Source organism: Sminthopsis crassicaudata, chromosome 6, assembly GCF_048593235.1.
Source record: "Sminthopsis crassicaudata isolate SCR6 chromosome 6, ASM4859323v1, whole genome shotgun sequence".
In the NCBI taxonomy this organism is placed as follows: domain Eukaryota; kingdom Metazoa; phylum Chordata; class Mammalia; order Dasyuromorphia; family Dasyuridae; genus Sminthopsis; species Sminthopsis crassicaudata.
This window is the reverse complement of record NC_133622.1, coordinates 255,841,555-255,861,251: the sequence shown is the minus strand read 5'-3', so window position 1 is coordinate 255,861,251 and position 19,697 is coordinate 255,841,555. Positions and strand designations below refer to the sequence as shown.

At 56.0% G+C, this 19,697-nt stretch overlaps 1 protein-coding gene across 1 annotated transcript in view; it reads left to right on the top strand.

Annotated features, from left to right (window-relative positions):
* The window catches only part of SLC67A1 (solute carrier family 67 member 1), a 51,936-nt gene that overhangs the window by 13,752 nt on the left and 18,487 nt on the right, over nt 1-19,697 (top strand). The window contains exon 5 of the mRNA XM_074272328.1: nt 369-501. Within this exon, the coding sequence (XP_074128429.1) occupies nt 369-501 (133 nt within the window). The remainder of the gene's footprint in view (nt 1-368; nt 502-19,697) is intronic.

Genomic DNA, 19,697 nt, shown 5'->3' with positions numbered 1-19,697 from the left:
AAATAAAAAGAAATATGGATCAGAGACAGGGCCAGGCAGAGAAGAGGGGTCCATTCAGAGGGGCACACGCACAGCTAAAGCTGGAAGGGGTGCAGAGGCCATGCTGTCCTACCCACTTTACAGATAGGCAAACTGAGGCACAAGAAGCCTGAGTGATTTGCCCAATACTAATCCCCAGAGCCAGGAATGACCCTGGGTGGTGGTTGTGGGAAAGGAAGGGGGGACTTGAGAATGTCCAGGGCATGGGGACCAGGAGGGTGCAGAATGACCAGGATGGGAGGGATGGCTGGCCCGGGAGGAGGGGCAGCCCGCACTCCCCTGGGGCCCGGCCTGGAAGTGGCCCTTACTTTTGTCTCCCATTCTCCCAGGGGCCCAGATGGTCATCACAGACCTGACCCCCCCAGCAGATCGCCCGGGAGCCCTAGGGAAGCTGGGCCTGTGCTTTGGAGTAGGAGTCATCCTGGGCTCCCTGCTTGGCGGGACCCTGAGCACCAAGTTTGGGTGAGTGACCACATGCCTGGCAGGCTGGACCTGGTGCTGGTGTCCTGGGCAGCTCCAGGGGGCTGGATGGGCTGGGCTCCTGGGGGAGGAGGCGCTGCTGGTCAAGAGGGCCAGCCAGAGAATATGCAGCAGGAGCTCCTCATTAGGGGCGGGGAGACAGGACAGGCAGGGACCTGGCCTGCAGTCAGGAAGCCCCTTCATATGATGATAAGCTGCTTGTGGCTTTTTGCGCCTCAGTTTCCCCAGCTGTAAACCAGGGCGGTATCTGCAGCACCCAGCCCACAGGGCCATGGGGCTTGGACAGAAAATCAATAGCAAGTAGGTTGGGCTGCCTAGAACTTACCCACATTGAGTAAGAGTAATGGGCATTGAGCCTGGGGAATTGGGGGGGTGACAGATTGTGAAGGGCTTTGTCTTGGGTCCCGAACTGAATCCCGATGCAATCTAGAGGTTCTCCAGGATCTTCCCTGCAGATTTCTAGAAAGATGGATCAGCTAAGGGAAAGAGCCCTGGCTTTGAGGTGCCTCAGTTTCCTCATCTGTAAAATCTGAATATTATCGCCCAAACCTCAGGGGAGTGTGTGAGGAAAGGGTTTCATAAATGGTAACAGGTACTAGAGACTTAAGCTGCGTCACCATGAATAAAATTATCTCCCCTCTTTCTACCTCAGTTTCCTCCATTTAAAATGGGGATAAAGCCTGCAAAGTTATCTGTACTTTCAAGACTTTCTGTGAGACTCAAATGAAACACTGCGCGTGAACATGGTTTTCCCGGTGTAATCTAGGCCAGGTTATTTGCCGTCTTGAGAGAGGGAGGGAAGGAAAGGGGGAGAAAAATCTGAAACCCCAAAATCTTATAAAAATGAATATTGACAAAAGTACTTTGTAAATCATGAGCACATTCGCGCTGTTGTTGTTAGAACCTATCCACAACATTACCCCACCCCCAACCCGACTGACCCTCCCTCCCAAGGTGGGGAGAAAAGTCCCTGAGATCTTGAAGACTCCGTGGGGCGCCCGAGCTTGGCCCGGCCCCCCTAAGCTGGCAGGAATGACCCAGGACCAGTCTCACTTAGGGGAGAAGGTCAGTCACCTCATTAAGGGTTGAATTTTTCAAGTCAGGTAGATTGAGCTGAGGCTAAATACTGTTGGGATTCCCAAATCGATGGAGGCTCCTGGGAACATTACTGGCTGGGGAGCTGATCCACAGGCTGGCCACCAGGTGGCACTAGACCATCTCCCATGCTGCTTGTCCCAGACTCCTTGGGGCTTGTCCAGAGTGCTGAAGTCCTGGCTGACCCCTGGGGCCCTTTGCTCTCTGCATGATGGCGCCAAACAATACTGCGGTTCAGCCTTCCATGAGCCTCTTTGTCAGGAGACAAGATGGCCTGCCCTTCCTGTCCCAGGAGCCTTTGATGAAGATCAAGTTCCATCACTTATCTAAAGACCCTGGATTCAAATCCTGTCTCTGCCGCTGTGTGACCTTGGACATCCGCGTAATCTCTCTGGGGGCCTCAGTGTAAATTAGGGCTCTGTGAGAAATGACCTCTGAGCTCCTTGTATATGGTCATGTGACGAGAGGAACGTCCAGAGTTACATTGGGAAGAGCACTGGTCCTCCTGGTCTGTAGGGCTGTTGTCCCCAGGTTTTAAATGACATCACTTCACTAGGGTCGAGTTACGGTACCCGACTGTGGCCGAGCTCGGACACAAAGAGTCCCTACGAACATTGGGGGGGCTTCTCTAACGTGGTGCCTTTCGCGTTTCCTTTGGGCTAATTCTCTTTACTCACAGAGCCCAGCCCCCTTCTTTGATGAGGGCATGCCATGCTGGGCGGTCCTGGGGCTCCCACGCTATATTACTGTTTCACTGCATCGTGTTTTTTCCCCGACCACCCTGTGAGAGCTTGCCCTGTGTGATTTCTCCATAAAATGACTTTTTTGGCAAGCGTACATTTGGGATTCAAACACTGGCAGCGCAGGGGAGTTGTGTGCTCCGCAGTAGTGTTGGAACGCTTGGCAGTTCAGTTCAACAAAGGTCCCCCTGGTGTCCCCTCCTGCCAGGGGATCTCCAGCATCTCCCTGAGACAATTCAAATGGAAGCGATTCCGGTTCCTGGCGCAGAGCTGGCAGATTGTCCAGGTTTCACGGGCGCACGACCATGAGGTCAGCACAATGGCCCTGTAGACCTTCAGTCTGGTGACCAGTCTAATACCTCTCCTCTCCCACACTTTCCTCTGGACTATGGACTCCACTTCCCAGAGTTGTTGGGGGGAAACTGCTTTCTAAGGTGCGATCTTGAGCATGGCCACTATCATTATCAGGGTCACTTTTGTTCCCTTTCTGAGCCTTCCTTCTCCAAGGACCTCAGACAAATCTGACATCAAATTCTGACCCTGATCATGTCTTTCTAGGTATTCAGTAGATGCTAAATGTTTGCACCCTGCAGTGCTTTGTTGCCCAATGTTTGCTTAAACTATCTTGATTGATCACTGGGTCCAGATTCTGTAGGGATATGGCCTTTCCATTGTTTCTGCTGGTGATGGCCTCAGCCATCTCTTTGTGACCAAGCTCCTGTATCTCTAAAGAAATCCCCATGTCTCAGCCATGTTCAGTGGTCTCCAGCAAAGGGTGTTGGGTTTCCTATGGGTATTGCCTATAGAAGACCTTTGGATTCTACTCTTGGATCTTAGTCCTTTCCCAGACTCCCCTGAAGGTAAACCAAAGGCCATTGTACTGGATAAGTGCAGCAGTGTGGACATATGGGGGGCCACCCTCAGGAGAAAGGATCAGGAGTTTAGGGCCTAGCAGAACGTAATGTTTAAACGTTCTCCTTGAAAAATGTTCTTGACTTTTGAAATTAAATGTGTCATTTTCTTGTTCTTGACTTCCGGAAAGTGCTCTAACCCAATCCTACACACACCCCCTTCCTGCTCTGGCTCTAGAAGCTCCCAGTGCCCTTGGAATAAATTTTGTTTAACTTTTAGAGACTTTCCCAATCTAATCCCAACATATCTTTTTATTTTCCCCAAACACTGTACCACCCAGCCGAACTGGGCTTTTCTAAGTTCTTCACACAAAATGCTCCGGCTCCGCTCTCAGTGCCTTTGCCCAGAATGGGTACCTGGCCTTCTCATTTCATCCTTTGAAAATCTCTCATCTCCTTCAGGCCTCAGCTGAGGAGCCACCTTGGACTTGAGCTATTTCCTGCTTCCACAAGCTGCTGGGGTCCCCTCAGAGACTTTCTATTAGATCTGTACCAAAGTGGGGTCTCCTGTGAAAGAACGGCAGCTCCTTGAAGGTGGAGATCTTGCATCCCTGGGCTTAGCAGAGACCCTGCCACAGTCATGTTCTAATGCTTGGGGCTTACTAATAGCATTTCTCAGTGGTGTGTTTTAAATAGAGAAGTTCTCCATGGAGACTTCAGATCCTCCAGCCTTCATGTCGTAGTTAGGTCTAATACATGAATGCACCACAAGCACAGGTTTGTGGTCATCAATAAAGGCATTTTATTATTCCTACTGCCATCATCATCCTCTTGTTCATCTCTGATTTTGACGGGGTTCAAAGTCGGAAAAAGCTTCTTGGACAGACTGCCTTCCCGTCATTTTTTTTTTAATTTAAGGGCTAAAATAATGACTTTTTCAAATTGAATAAACATGGTGGGGTGTGAGGTTGACTTGGGCAGGCTCCCAGAAATCATTTCTAGGAGAATTCTAGAAGCAGACGCCACAGTGAAAATGCTCGGTCTCTCATCCCATTCCTTAGTCCCTTAAATGGCCGCATTTGGAAAGCTTCCCATTCCAAGGGCATTATGACTATTTGGGGCGGCAACACCTCTGAAAGGTTCCAACATTTTCATGGATCAGGGATGTCGCAGCTGGAGATTGTGGACGACCGTTTTATCTGTGATCAGAGAAAATCGTTTTTGGTTGAATTCTCAAAACCCGTTTGGGGTGTGTGACTGTAACTCGGGGATTTGTCGGCCATCGTCCTCCTCCTCATCATCACCATCATCATTGTAGCAATTGTTCTTTTCCTCTTGCTGCGTAGAATTTGGGTCTAGATGGCTCTTGGACGAGCAGTGTCTGTTCTCAACACGTCCACCTCCAGCACCATCTTACCCCCAGTAACATTTGGCAATCCAAGGAGATTCAGACTAGAGAGCCTGGCAAACCTTCCCGTGCTGGGGGAAGTGGGGCTCTTCTTATTAGATGAAGGAGGGATAGATAGAGGGGAGATGGAGGAATGGAGAAAGGGAGGAATGTATGGATAAAGGGAGGGATAGATTGAGGGGGGATGAAAGGAGGGAGGGAGAGATGGACAGAGGGAGGGATGGATGGATGAAGGGAGAGGGATGGAAGGAGAGAGGGATGGATGGATGGATGGATGTCTGAAGGGAGGATTGGGGGGGTGGATATTGCGGATGGATAAGTGATCAGGGATTGATGGATGGGGAGGGACAGTTCCTAGGAACACCGCCGACTCTTGCCACTAGAGGGCAGCACCGGCCTGTGAGCCTCCAGCCCAGCGGCTCAGGACTGGGGTCCCAGCCCCCTCAGTCTTTGGCTCCTGACCTCCCCTGGCAGCAGCGGGCGCGGGCGGAGCTCTGATGGCTGCTTTTCCTTCTCACAGGGGAGAAGAGTTCAGCTCTGGAGAAGTGCCCTTTCTAATGCTCCCACCAGAGGTTTTCCCGGGGGGGGGGGGGGGGGAGGGAGGGAAGATGGAGGAGAGCCCTTTGGGCTGGGAAGCTCTAAGACCAGCCCGGCCTTGTCTCCTGGGCCCTGGCAGAAGCCCCGGGTTCCCATCAATGAGGTGACAAAGGCTTTTCCTGCCCTGCAATGAGGGTGTGGATGAGGTATCGGGAGGAGGAAGACCTTGGAGCTAGATCAGCTTTGCTGCCCTCTGTCCTTCCCTTCTTGTCCAGGGGAGGGGGGGCAGCTGGGCCTGGTCTGGCCAGTGACTTATCCAAGATCTCCCAGAGAGTAATGGGCAGAGGCGGGATTTCTGTTTAATCCTCTGGCTGTATAAAACCCCTACTCTGTGCCAGACATTGAGCTCAGGACTGGCGGTCTCTGACCTCAGAGCTCTCCGGCTTCCCCCCCCTCCCAGTCCAGCTCTGCCCCCAGGCCCAATCAGAGCTCGTGGCTGGCCTAAGTCCCATCACAGGCCCCTGGCTCCAGGTCCTTCTCTGGCCCGATCGGAGCTTCCGGCACATGCTCAGTGCCCCCTGCCCCCACGCTGCTGCTGCAGCCAGAGCCTGATGTCAGAAGGAAGGCATTCTCCTGCCCACTCGACATTCTTCCCAGCTGAGCAGAGTGCCCCTTGACCCCCACATCCCGCCGGCATCCCTGTCTCAGCCCCATGTGGAGGAGGCCCCATATTTCCTCTGGGCTGGGGGCTGGGGTGGGGGGGCCCGGGAAGGCAGCTTTCTGGTCCCCCCAGCCTCCCCCAGAGGCAGAGAGCCCAAGGACACTGCCCTAGGCCTCCTCCTAAGCCTGGCCTCCCTGCCTGGCCTCCCTGCCCACCAAGTGCCCTGGGTCACTGCTTGGGGAAAGGGCAGACCCTGTGGTCAGAAATGATTGCGCCCAAGGCTTGCCCCGCCCAGCTAGAGGGATCCAAGGGGCTCCTGGGAATTAGCTTTCCAAGGTGGTTCTCTCTTTTGAAGGAACCATGAGAAATAGCTCATAGTACCGTGAAGGCGGCTCTCCCGCCCTGAGGAGCGAAGGTCTGGTGGGTGTTTTCTTATGGCCCCGTTGGGCCCCTTGGGATGAATCACCAGGTCTCCCCGCTCTGAGCCAGCCTGGGTGCCCGGGGAGCCCCTTCTTGGGGAGGGCATTAGTCAGGACTGTCTCCCCCAACCGGGGCCCTGCCCAGGGGGGCTCGGGATCCCCCTCCCGCCAGCTTCCTGGGGGAAGATGCCACTGGCACCGCCATAAAGCTCCCACTTAGGAAGCCTGCACCCCAGAAGGGAGAGCGGCCCGGCCTTGGGAGGGAGCTTTGCTGCGCTGCTTTGGGTTGCACTGGACTAGAGCAGGGATATTAGGAGGCTGGTGAGCCAGCTCTCGGGGCAGGGGGCGCCTGGGCCAGGGAAGGGGCAGCTCCAAGCTTGGCTATGTCCTTCCTGTGTGGCTGGAGCGAGTCCCTCCCCGCTCTGGGCCTCCGAATTCCCCTTTGTGAAATGAGGTTTGGGCTGGATGGGCCACAGGCGGCTCAGAACCTCCCCTTCAGCGCCCCCCCCCTTCATGCCCCTCCCCACTCTCTGTGCCTCCCCTCTCCATGCCCCTCCCCCCTCTGTGCCCATGGGCCAGCCTTGGCTCCCCAGCTCCCGAAGTGGGTGTCTGGGGTGGCCAGAGCCCCTTCTGGGGGAGCCCTTTTCCAGGACGGGGGGGGGGTGCCCGGGAGGCTGGGGAGCACGCTCAGGCCTCAGTGGGATCCTCCAAGTCAGAGAATGGGCTTTCTCCTCTTGGATGGAGGCAGTTTCCTTGGATGTCATTTTCAAAGCCATTGTTCAGCCCCAGGAAATCCGGCCCCCCCTTCCCATGCCCACCCACTCTCCCATTTAGACTTCAAAGCAGCTCAGAGGAGGAGGGAGAGGGGGAGAGGCTCTGGAGGGCTGGAGGCTGGGGGGCCTTCACTCTAAGTCATTTTTCTGAATCATTTCCAGGGCGCCCCTCCCCCCTGGTCTCTGGCGCTCACAGAAGGAGAGCAAGGGGGGGTCTAGAAGAGGGGGGTTTGGGGGGCCCTGAATGGCGGAATGCTGCACTCCCTTTGGGGGACCCGCCTCTGGGCCCAGCTCGGACCGCTCTTCCTTTGGCCTCCCCGCCCCGGTGCTGAGCGGACAGTTCCGCCGGCCGGGGGGGCCCCAGGAGGGGAGGGGCGCTTCTGCGGCGGCCGCGCCCAGCCCCGGCGGACTTTCTGGGCCTCCAGAGCGGGACTGGACCTTGGCCGCCGGCTCGGTGCCAGCCCCGGCTCCCGCCCCTCCCCCACCGGAAGGGCCGATAAGGAGAAGCGGCTCATTCACAAATTCCCAGGTGCGGTTTCATTCATGCCCGGAGGCGGCTGGGGGAGGGGAGGGGCTGCGTGAGTCCCAGTGAATGGGGCGGCGCCGTGCCAGCCTTGCCCGCCGTGCCAGCCGTGTCCGTCGCCGAGCCTCCTGCTGCAAGCCCACCTGCTCCGCTCGCCAGCCTCCCCCCCACTCCCCTCTGGGTCTCTGCTCTGACCCCTAAAGGCGCCTCCTTCCCTCCCTGTCCCCCTTCCCCCCCTCTGACCTGAGGGGCAGGGACTGAGGGATCCCCCTCCTCATTCCGTAGGGAAAGGAGCCACTCCTGGGCCCCTCAGCTTCCCCATCTGTGAAATGGGGGCACGGGGCTGGAGGAGGCCACTTCTAAGCTGTAATTCAGAAACCCACAGGGGGCAGAGGTGACCCAATGATGGAGGGAGGGAGGAAACACCCGCTTATGGGCCCCAGAAGGAGCCTCAGGGCCCCGGCCGCCCGCCTGCAGGGGGACAGCTCTCATCCACCCTAACTCTGGGTCCTTGAGACCCCCCTCCCCGGCCCAGCAGTTCCCGCTCAGGGACCAAGTCTCCAGCCCCTCCCTCAGCCGCTGCCTCCTCTGGCCATTTCCCTCCCAGCTGGCGTTTCTACAGCGAGTGAAGGTTTGCAGAGAGCTTTTAAAGGGTTACAACTGAGGAAACTGAGGCAGCCAGCCAGCAGCTGCCTCCTGCTCATCGATGCCCCCCAAGGGGGGGAAGCCGGAACTGGCCGTGTGTTCCACCCGGCCGTCTGACCATATGTCCTAAAAACCTCTTCCTTCTCTCACCCATAAGGTGACCCATTTTACAGCTAGAACCACTGAGCCCCAGGGCAGGCCTGGCCCGGATCCCCAGCCCCTGTCCTTGCTGAGAGGAGAACTTGGGGGGCTGGGGCGCACCTGGAGGAGGAGTCCGGGAGGCTGGCAGGGCCTGGTATCTGCACATCCTGTCATTCCAGCCCGGCTGGAAAGGTCAGCTGTCACTGGGGCCTCGAGGCTTCCGGTCTGGGCAAACAGAACCAGGAGCTCACACCAGGCGGCCTTCAGCCCAGCCCGGGCCCCAGCGGCAGGGGGAGGGAGGGCAGACTTGGCCCCAGCCTGCCCTGGGAGGAGGGGGAAGGAGGAGGAGGAGGGAAGAGGCAGGAGCACTTCCCCAGCCTCTGTCCCGCCCCACCTCTGCATCCACAAGGGGCTGACACTCAGGCGAGGAGCCTTTAAACCAGGAAGGTTGAGAGTCCCCCCCCCCCCCCAGCCCCAGCTACAGGGCGCCCACCTGCTTCCTCACAATATCCCTGGATGGTTTGTCATGAGTCCTAAAGTCCCATCTTACAGCCCGGGAAATTGAGGCTTAGAGAAGTAAAGAAGATCTAGACCCAGGCCCAGCCAGCAAATTCCTTCTGGGCCATTTCTTTCAGTCCCAAGTTTGGGGCCAGGCAGAGGGGGAGGGGGGAGAGGAGGGCCTCAGTTTCCCCATCTGTAAAGGGAGCTGGCACCCTTTCCCTCCCTCGCTCTTAAGCCCAGAGAAGGAACAAGGGAGTGCTCCTTCCCACCCAAAGGGGAGGGTCTCTCTGGGTGTGACTAAATCCCTCCCCCCAAATGAGCCTCTCTCCCCCTTCCCCTCCGGGGAGGGTTGAGCCTGCCAGTCACTCACACTGGAACAAGAGTTGGTTCAGTCAGTGGCTGCGCCTCCCGGAAGTGCGGGAGATTTGTGTCCCCGGCAGGTGCCCGGATGGGGCGTGGCGGGCCACCGGGGGAGCAGACAGGGAGGCGGCCGGGCCAAGGTAAATCTCATTCTCTTGACAGTTGTGCCCCGGGCAGCTGGTCCCTGGCCCGGTGCAGGAAGGGAGAATCCCTGAGCCAAGCAGAAAGCTCAAAGATCCCTGGGTCCCAAAGGTTGGCCCGCTGCCCCCCAGCCCCCTCCTCCCCGCCCCCTCCCCAGGCCGGCCTCTGATACCACGGGCCTCTCTGTGGGGGCTGGGGATGAGCCAGGGGAAGTGAAAGCTCCCCAAGGCTTCTGGGAGAACCCCAGACCCTGGAGATGTTTGAGGAAGGAAAGAGCTTCTGGGAAGCTTTGTCCAGGGGAAGTGGGGGGGGGGCTAGAACTGGAACTCAGGTCGCGTCCCTCCCAGGCCCCCTTTCTGCTAGTTCTCTGGAAGTGCAAGGGAAGAGCTCAGGGCTGGGAATCGGCAGAGGTCCCGGATGGAAATCCTGCTCAGAGCCTTTCTACCAGATGGCAGCCCCCACCCCCACGCAACCTCCAGCTCTTTATTTTCGGGTCTGGAGGGAGCTTGAGGCAGCCTAGGTGCCCTTGGGGAGGCCTCTCCTTGGCGTGGGGACCCTCACCGGGGCCCCCACTTGCCTGCTACCCAGCGGCTCTGCTCTGCGCCCGGAACTGGGAGGGTCATTTGCCTATTCCTGCCTGGCCTGTTTGCATGGGGGGCCGAGGCTGAGGGGGGGCTCCAGGTCCCCCCATCAAGCATCTCCCCTCCCCCGCCCAGGAGGCAGAGGTGGGACGTCCTCCTCCCCTGGGGTTGGCCCAGGCCGGCCCCCCAGAGCCTGGCTCCTTGGTCTCCTCAGGGGCACCCGGCCAGGGGTCAGTTACTGAGCACAGAGTGGGGGCCCTCGCTGCTCAGCCCCCTCAGCTCTCCCCTGCACCCCCACCCGCCACTCTCCATTCCCCAGGCAGTTTCTGTGGGCCCTGACTGGGATGCCCTCCCTTCTCTCTGCCTCCTGGCCCCCCCGACTTCTGTGGCTCCCACTTTCCCCCAGGAAGGACCCCTCCTGCCCATCCGGCTGACCGCCTCTAACTTTGCCTTTCTCCAGCTACTGTGTAAAGCACCACCTGCATGCAGCCTCCCATCAGACCTTGAGCTCCTCCTGCAAAGGTGGAGCTGGCTCTGTCTTGCTGGCTCAGTGGCTGGCATACAGCAGGTGCTAACTAAATGCTTGCTGATTGATAGCCCTGGGCCAGCCGGGTTCTAGAGCTAGATCTGGCCTCAGACAGTGGCGGGGACCCAGGAGGCCTGTAACACCCTTAGTTCTGGCTGGGGAATTGCTGGTTTCCTTCTATTATTTAGAACTTGGGCCATTTCCCCAGCACAGGGGTCTGTTTAAAAAAGAAAAAAAGTCTGCTTTAACACCAGCCTCTCCCCGCCAGCAGCAGCTCCCAGGATGGGGAGGTTTTCTCCCCGTCCGAGACCCTCCTCTCCATCGGCCCACTCGTGGCTCTTCTCAGGAAGTGACTCAGTTTTCCTCGAGTGTGTTTGGCGGCCCTGTTCCTTAGGGACGGGTGCTAGGGATGATTCTGGCAGTTACGCTCTCCGGACGCAAGGGATTGTGGGCCGAGCTTCTCTGCCACGGTCAGGTTGCTGCTAGTTGTGACCCCGTGGGCCTCACTGTCCCCGGCCCATCCAGCTGGCCAGCGTGGGAGGTCACATTCGAACTCAAGCCTTTCGGACTGGCCCCTCGCTCCAGCCGCTGCCCCCCGCACCTCCTAAGGGATGTGGGGGACTGACTAGTGACTCGGGTCACGTTTCCTGTGGGGAAATAAATCCCAGCCAGCCACAGGAACTCAGAGAGGAAATATCCTACTGTAACAGTGGGCACTTAATAAATGCCTGTCGGAGTCAACTGAGTGGGTCCCTAGGCCTGGGGGGTGGGGCCTGGCCCGTCTGCTGGACTTTGCCTCATGCCCTGGTCTCCACCTCCCCTGTGGGTCAGATACCCCCCCAGAAGGCCCCCCCCAGCCCCGGGGCTGCTGCAGAGGGTCCGGGGTGGGTGCTGGCCAGATGGGCCCTCTCTGGGTGGGGGCCGAGGGGACCTTGGCTTAGGCACTGAGGGCATTGCAGAGGCCGCGGCCCCTCTGACCAGTGCTGGGGGGGGGCCCAGGAAGATGCCCTCAGGACAGGCTCCTCCCTCCAGTCTGCAGGGGGCGCCCTCTTAGAGAAAGCCCAATGAGAGGCTTTGTTCTGGCTCTCTCCCCCCTGCAATGGTGAATTATCCCCCCCTTGTTCCTTTCAACCTGAGAGCTGCCACTGCTTTATGAGGGTAATTAGCTCAGCTTCTCATCCCCCTGGGTGGCCATTCCCTTTTTATGGGATGGTAAACTGAGGCTTCAGAGAAGGGACGCTCTCCCTGGGAGGGCGACTCCAAGCTGAGTTCTAGGGGTGGGCTGTGACCCACAGATATGTAGAAGCTGGCACTGAAAGGGGCCTAGGCACCCCACCATCTACAGCTGGGTAAACTGAGGCCCAACTGGAGAAAGACATGCCTGACCAGCTGACCAGAAGGAGGCCAGTTTCTGGTCCCCGGCCCCAGTAGCAGGCTGCCGGAAGGCCTGGGCTGCCCCACTGCACCCCTGCCTCAGGCTCCCTCGTGGGGAGACCCACCCCGCCGGCCCAGATCTCTGCATCGCTACAGGTCCCTCCAGGATGTCACAAATGGGAAGGAGGCTTCATCTGGATCCCTCCAGTGATGGGGAACTCACTACCTTACAAAGCAGCTCATTCAAGCTGTGGAACCGCCTTTGGGATGTGGCTGGGAACCACCTCCTGGGATCTGAAGTGACTGTTTCCCTGTGGACTAAGTCCAGGCCCCCAGCCCGGCGTCCCCTGGTGCTCCATCCTGGTCCGGCTGCTCAGCAAAATGACCCCGAGGTGGCCCTCGGTGAACAGAAGAGTCTCACACCCAGAAAAGGTTCAGCCAGCAAGTCTAGAAGTGTTTATGAAGTGCCTACTGTGTGCCATACCTGTGGACCCACTGTGTGCCTCACCCCAGGCTGAGCTCGGGTGATACAAAAGGAGGCAGGCCCTGCTGCCCTCCAGAGGCTTACAGCCTAAGGCGGAGATGACAAGTAAATAAATGTATAAGAAGCGGGCTTCAGCCTGGAAGAAGAAATGGCCAAAATCACTGGGATTTGGAGGGGTTGGGAAGGCTGCCTGGAGGAGGTGGCTTCTCTCGGTGGTCAGAGCACAGGAGGGAGAGGTGCCTTGGGGGTGTCCAAGTCCAGGAGGGGCTTGTCCCTGGAATAGCCAGAAGTCTGGTCACTGGTCGGAAGAGGGTGGGGCCGGAGTAAGGAGGCTGGAAAGGGGGGCTTTGAAGGTCAACCCCAGCATGCTGCCTCTCTGATCCCGGAGGCGATGGGGAGCCAGTGGAGGTCCTTGGCTCCGGAGGGAAAGGAGACAGCCAGGGCACATTGGGGACATCCCCCAGGTGCTCCCAGGAGGTGATTGGATTGCCTTGGTTCCTCTCTCCTGCCACTGCCCAGGTACCCCGAGACCAGTGATCTTCGGGACAATTGTGGGGGCATGGAGGTTTTCTCCCTTTGGAAGATACAGGGTGGCCTCTGTGCCAGCCCCACCCCAGCGGAGGCCCAGAGTCTGCCCCCAGATCCCAAGGGGCGATGAGACCCTGGGGAGATCTGGGATGAGACCTGGCATCCTGGGGCTGGCGCTGCAAGGGGGAGTCCTTCCTGCCTGGCCATGAGCCGCTGCTGGGGCTTCCCTCTGCCCAGCCGTGAGCCTTTTGAATCACCCTTGCCCAGGGTCTGTTCACACCTGCCTCCCTGGGTGAGGCTCATGACGGGTCAGTCACCCTGGGACTCCAGCCTCTGAGGAGCCCGCCTGCCTCCTTCCTGGGTCCTGTGTGGAGTCCTCGGGCCCTTTACAGCGGCTCCTCCCAGAGAAGGACTTCCAGGAGCTTCCTCACACTCAGGATTGCACAGAACCCTCTTTGAGCTCCCGCTGACCTTTCTCCCCAGAGCACATCAAAGAGCCCAGGGAGGGACCGTCCCCACCTGCACCTCCGGAAGGATCCAAAGGTCAGACGTCCGGAGCTGGGAGCTGGGTCTGCTCTACCCGAGCCCCAGGTTACAAAGGAGGAAACTGAGTCCACAGGCAGAGAGCAGCTGGCCCAGAATTCGAACCCTGTCCTCTATGGCTTTCCCAGGGAAGGTGTCCAGAGACTCCCAATCCTGAACAACCTGCTGGCCCTTCAGTGGAGGATGGGCTGGCTCCAGTGCAGAAGGAGGAGCCTGACCAGCTGCAGAGGCCAGCTGGGGTGGGAAAAACTTGTTACCACTGAGCGTCACACAGTGGGACTGCCCCAAGTGGCAGTGAGCTCCCCATCCTTGGGAGTGCTCAAAGAGGCAGGACATCCACCTCTAGAAGAGATTCAAAGGCCCAGCTCTGCTCTTGTCGACCCTCAGCATGGCATTTGGTCCCTCTGAGCCTGTCTAGGGCAAAAGGAGGCTTAGGAAACGTTGGCAATAAGGCTGAGGGTCATCCTGGGAGGAGGGCAAGGGTCAGTCTGGGGGGCCGAGGCTCTCTCTGGAGAAATAGATCCCTTGCTGTCAACCCCTCCTGCAGCCCATGGAGGCTATTCGGGGAGGTGGCTTTTGGTGTAATAGCTTTGTATTTTTACAAATGAACAAAAAGATAGTTTTCAGTATTCACTTTTGCAAAACCTTGTGTCCCATTGGAATTCCTTTTGGAATTGCCTTGAATCTTCTCATTGTTGGAAAGAGCCGAGTCCATCAGAATGGATCATTGTATGATCTTGTTGCCGTGTATAATGATCTCCTGGTCCTGTTCATTTCCCTCAGCATCAGTTCCTGTCGGTCTCTCCAGGCCTTTCTGAAACCCTCCTGCTGGTCGTTTCTTACAGAACAATAATGTTCCATAACATTCATATCCCTGAACTTATTCAGCCGTTCTCCAAGTGATGGGCATGCCCTCAGTTTCCAGTTTCTGGCCACTGCAAAAGAGCTGCCACAAGCATTTCTGCACACGTGGGTCCCTTTCCCTTCTTTAAGATCTCTTTGGGATATAAGCCCAGTAGAGGGACTGCTGGGTCAAAGGGGATGCACAGTTTTACAGCCCTTTGAGCACGTTCCAAACTGCTCTCCAGAATGGCTGGATCTGTTCACAACTGCATCAACAATGTATTGGTTTCCCCATTTTTCTGCATCCATTGGTCATTATCTTTTCCTGTCATCGCAGCCAATCTGAGAAGTGTGTAGTGGAACCCCAGAGTTGTCTTAATTTGCATTTCTCTGATCAATGGTTTAGTACATTTTTTTAATATGACTAGAAATGATTTTAATTTCTTCATCTGAAAATTGTTCATATTCTTCAACCAGTTGTCAATTGGGGAATGACTCGTCTTCTTATAAATTAGAGTGAATTCTCTATTTTAGAAATCAGGCTGTGATCTATCAGAAACACTGAACATGAAACTTTTCCCACTTTTCTGCTTCCCTTATAATTTTGGCTATATTAATTTTGTTTGTACGAAACCTTTTTAATTTAATATATTTATATTATTATTTTATATATTGTTACATTATTTATATAAATATATTTATATTATATATTATTTAACTTTATTTATATTCATATATTTAATATAATCACAATCATCCATTTTGCATTTCATCATGTTTTCTAGTTCTTTGGCCACAAATTCTCAGATTTCCACAGATCTGAGAGGGAGCCTACCCCTTGTCCTCCCTATTTGCTTATAGTGTTCCCTTTCTGTCTAAATCATGAACCCATTTTGACGTTATCTTAGTACAGGGTGGCAGGTGCTGGTCAGTGTCAGTTTCTGCCATCCTAATTTCCAGGTTTCCCAACAGTTTTCGTCAAGAGTTCTTATCCAGAAGCGGGACTCTCTGGGTTTGTCAGGCGCGAGATTGCTATAGCCATTGTGATCACATATTGTCATAAATGATTAGGAATCGTCTTGGGACCCGGACCTATCCCACTGATGGACCAGTCTGTTCTTAGTCAGAACCCAATGATGACTGCTGCTTTGTAACAGAGCTGGGCCATGTGAAGGTGCACTCGAACCAACCCTCTGCCTAAATATTTACTGCCCGGTCAAAGGCTCGGGGCACGGCCAGGTGCCCGATGACTCAGGGACGGCTTGGCTTTGAAGCCAGAGGCCCAGTCGCCCAACCCACCAACCTGGCCGGTGACAAGCTGCCTCGTCCCCTATCGCTGCTGGGGCTATCAGTAACTAGCTGCCGGCTCAAAGGCCGGGCTGTGGACGGGGGCAATCTCCTCAGGAGAACAGATGGGAAAAGGAAAGCAGTCTCCACCCCCCATTCCTCCCAGAAGGCTGGGGTTCTCCGACCCGGCTCCCCAAGGAGAATTACTCAGATCCCAGCTGCTGAATCTGACCTGAGAGGACTTTGGTCCTGGCTTTGAGGAGCCCCAGGGTGGTCTAGTCAGAGGCAGTGGGGATCCAGAAAGAGAGCTGGAGGGATCTGGCTTCAGATCCTGCCTCTGACACTGTCTGTGACTCAATTTTCTCATTTGTAAAAGAGTTACCACTGCCTGGCCACAGAAAGAGAGCTGGAGGCTGGAGGGATCTGGCTTCAGATCCTGCCTCTGACACTTTCTGACTCAGTTTTCTCATCTGTAAAATGGAGCTACCTCTGCCTTGCCGCAGAAACACCCCCTCTAGTTCTTCCTCCCAGTGCTCTGATGTGATCATTCTCCTCGTCCAAAAGCTCCCGGGGCTCCTTCTTGTCCTCAGGATAAAAGGCTGCTCTTGCTTGGCCATCAAAAAAAAAAAAAAAAAAAAAAAAAGCCCTCCATGGATGGCTTCCCCACCCCAAGCCTTGCCAAGCTTCCCAGTTCTTTGTCCCATCCCTCATCTCCATGCCTTATTGCAGCCTGATCCCCATGCCTGGGATCTAAAAGCCTTACCTTACTATTTTAACAAATTTATTCAATTTTCTAACTTATAGAACCGAACAAACATTTCTGTAACACATAAAATCAAAAAGACAATTGTCCGGAAATCTGAACTCTGTTCTGCACAACTCGCTGCTCCTTCCAAAGGCACACCAAAGTCATCATAAAAATTCCTTTTTCTTCTTCCTGTCCCCGCCCCCCACCCCAGAGATGTTAAGTTAGCCACAAGCAGTAAAGTCATCCTATACCTGCTTCCTTTCTCTGGATACAGCGCGCCTTTCTTCCCAGGGCTTTTCTAGTTCATTATTATATTATTATATATTACGATTATTATAATAGTCAAAAGAACGTATTCCTTCAAAGTTGTTCTTCCAACGCCATTGCTGTGACTAAGCAACGTACTCTTCAGGATTTCAGGAGCGTCCTCCCATGATTTTCTAAGGTCACTGAGCTCCTCGTTTCTTAGGGTGCAGCAGGGGCCCGTCACAAGCACAGCTTGTTGGGCCAGGCCACAGTTGACAGGTGTCCCTGCGATTCCCGGTTCTTTGCCACCTCCGAGGGAGCTGTTGTAAACACTTTAGAACATACAGATTCTTGTCCTTTCCTCTAATCAGCCTGGCAATATAAGTAAGCTATCAGAAAGTGGCAAGTGTTGGAGGGGACATGGGAAAATTGGAACACTCGTTCATTGTTGGTGGAATTGTGAACTGATCCAACTATTTTGGAGAGCGATCCAGGATGATGCCCCAAGAATTATTAGAAGCCATAACTTCCTACAAAGCTCAGCTGGGGAGCCTCTTTCATGAAGCCTTCCATGACTGCCCTGGGTCAGGGCTCTCTACCTCCTCACATCGTCTTACACTTATTTCTCTGTGGGCCTCTTGGAGTGTGATGAAGGCTCCCCAAGTGTAGGGACTCTTCAGGCCCGGCACAGGTGCTTGATATAAACCAGGAGCTTGACAAGGGTTCCCAAAGGACTCTCCATTGCACCTTGAAGCCCTAGTGAGCAGCAGGAAGAGTCAGGCAGACCCAGGGGCTGATGCTCCAGCCTTAGTCAAAGTGCTCCCGGCTCTTCCTCCCTCTGGGACAGCTGTTTTTGTGACTGGGTATGAGGGAAGTTCAGAAGTCAGCTCTCCTGCCTCAGCCACCCCCCTCGCCAAATAGACCCCGAGTGTCAGTGAGCAGCCAGGCCGGGCGCCCAGATTTCAAGGGAGCTGGGAGACCGAGCTGGTCTTGTTTTTGGCTGCAGCACGTTTTGTGACTGGTCATGTGTCCCTGGGCAGAAAAGTGCCTTCTCTCGAGCCCCTCCCAAAGGAAGGCTTCCCCATGGCCCCCGTGGTGGAGCCTGGCCTGAGCAGCCCAGCAGCAGCAGAGGAAGAGGTGTGGGATCTCGGCCCCTGAGAATATCGGGCCACAATCCCGATAGACTTGAGATGGGAAGAGCTGTCTGCATCCAGAGAGTGAACTGAATGTGGGTCCCCTTTTTGTGTCGTTTGCTTGCTTTTTGCTTGCTTTCTCAGGTTTTTTTCCCTTTTTGATCTGATTTTTCTTGTTTGGCACAATAATCTAGCAAGACACATGGCAGAATCTCCCATGTTTAACTTAGGCTGGGCTACTTGCTGTCTAATGGATTGGGGGAGGAGAGAGATTTGGAACAAGTGTTGGCAAGGGGTCTTTGCATATGTTTTGAAAATAGGAAGCTATTATTAAGAAAGAAAGAAAGAAAGAAAGAAAGAAAGAAAGAAAGAAAGAAAGCAAGAGAGAAAGAGAAAGAGAGAGAAAGAAAAAAGAAAGAAAGAGAGAGAGAGAAAGAAAGGAAAGAGGGAGAGAGAGAAAGAAAAAGAAAGAAAGGAGGGAAGGAGGGAGGGAGAGAAAGAAAGAAAGAGAAAAAAGAGAGAGAAAGAAAGAAAAGAAAAGAAAATCAGAGAGGGGACTTGTTAGAAATCACAGAGGGAGTGAGGGCCGGAGCTGGGGCTCCCAAGCAGGACCAAGGGCACAAGAGTCCTAAACGACGATTTGGGTGTTAGGATAACTGAGCCAGCACAAGGGATGGAGGGATGGAGATGGTCCAGGCCGCAGAGGGGCTCGCTCTGGCCGGCCAGATGTTTCTGGCCATCCTTTGAAGCCCAAAGGCTAGTTGAGCCCTCTCAATTTCAGCACCCTGAGCCAACATGCCAGGGGCCCCCCTCTTTGCAGCTCTGCTCCGTGTCTGTTGTAGGATTTGGGGTTCGGGCTCCTCCCACAAGGGCAGATCCTTGGGGAGATGGTCTCAGGGGCCAGCTCAGGGCCAAGGCTCCTCCCTGGCCTGCTGGCTCAGGGTCCCCTTCATTCTCCCCAGATTCCTGTAACTATGGGGGAGACCCAGGCCCATTATCGGGCAGGAGAGCCTGGGGGGGGGGGGGAGAGACCAAAAGAGCAGGAGGCCCAGGCCTAAGGGAGCCCAAAGGGGGGTCCTGGGGGGCATGTGGAGGGGCGTTTGGGAAGTCCTGGGTCTGAAGGCATCCCCCCAAGGCCCTTTCCCCCTCTCTGCACCTCAGTTTCCCTCTCTGTAAAACCAGGCCCTCAGACTGAACTTTGCATTTTCTTGGGCCGCAAGCAGCCGGCTGCGTTGGGGGAGGGGCAGCACCTGTCAAAGGGATTTCTGCCAGCTGGGGAGGATGAATGGGGACCCCCGGAGGTCACACTCCCCCCTCCCCCCTCGCCCCGGGACTCCAAAATGCCAGGACTTCCGGAGCCAGGGCCCCTAATGACGAGGGGCCTCCAGGAATGTGCAGCAGCTGCCCCCAGCCCCATCTGTCAGGGATCTGCCGCTTCCGGCCCCCCCCCCCAGCTGCAGCTGGCACGTGCATTCCAAAAGGGAGGATTCCATTCATGCTCGGGGACATGGGGGTGGGGCCGGCCCGCAGCCCCCCTCATGCTCCCCCCCCTCTGCTGGGAGCCCCTGGAGGAGCTGGGGCTTGAGGCACCGGGCCTGGCCCCCCTTCCCTCCTCCCCCTCCCCTCAGGCCCCTGCAGACTCAGAATTCTGGCCCCACATCCGGGGTCTGTCCGTCTGGACACCGGGAGGCCCGAGGAGCCCCAGCGGAGACTGCTGGGAGCAGGAGCCGGCCCCACCCACCCCGGACATGGAGGGCCCTGCCCCACGCCAGTTTCCCCATCTGTGAAAGGGAAGACACGGAGCCCGACAGTTCCTAAGGTCCATTTTAGCCCCTGGCCCAGGTTCTAAGGTTCTCGGAACCAGTTAGTCAGATCAGCACTTACTAGGCAAGGATTCCCTGAGGGGCTGGGGGGGAGGGGGACTGATGATGCACCTTCACCCCCCAGGGCCCCAGTTCTCTGACTGCCCTGAGAGAGGCCGACTCAGGCCCCCCCCTCCCCCCGCCCGAATCCCCCTGCCCGAATCCCCCCGCCCGAATCCCCCTTGCTGTGTCTGCCGCCCACTGGATTGAGCAGAGACTTCTGGCTTG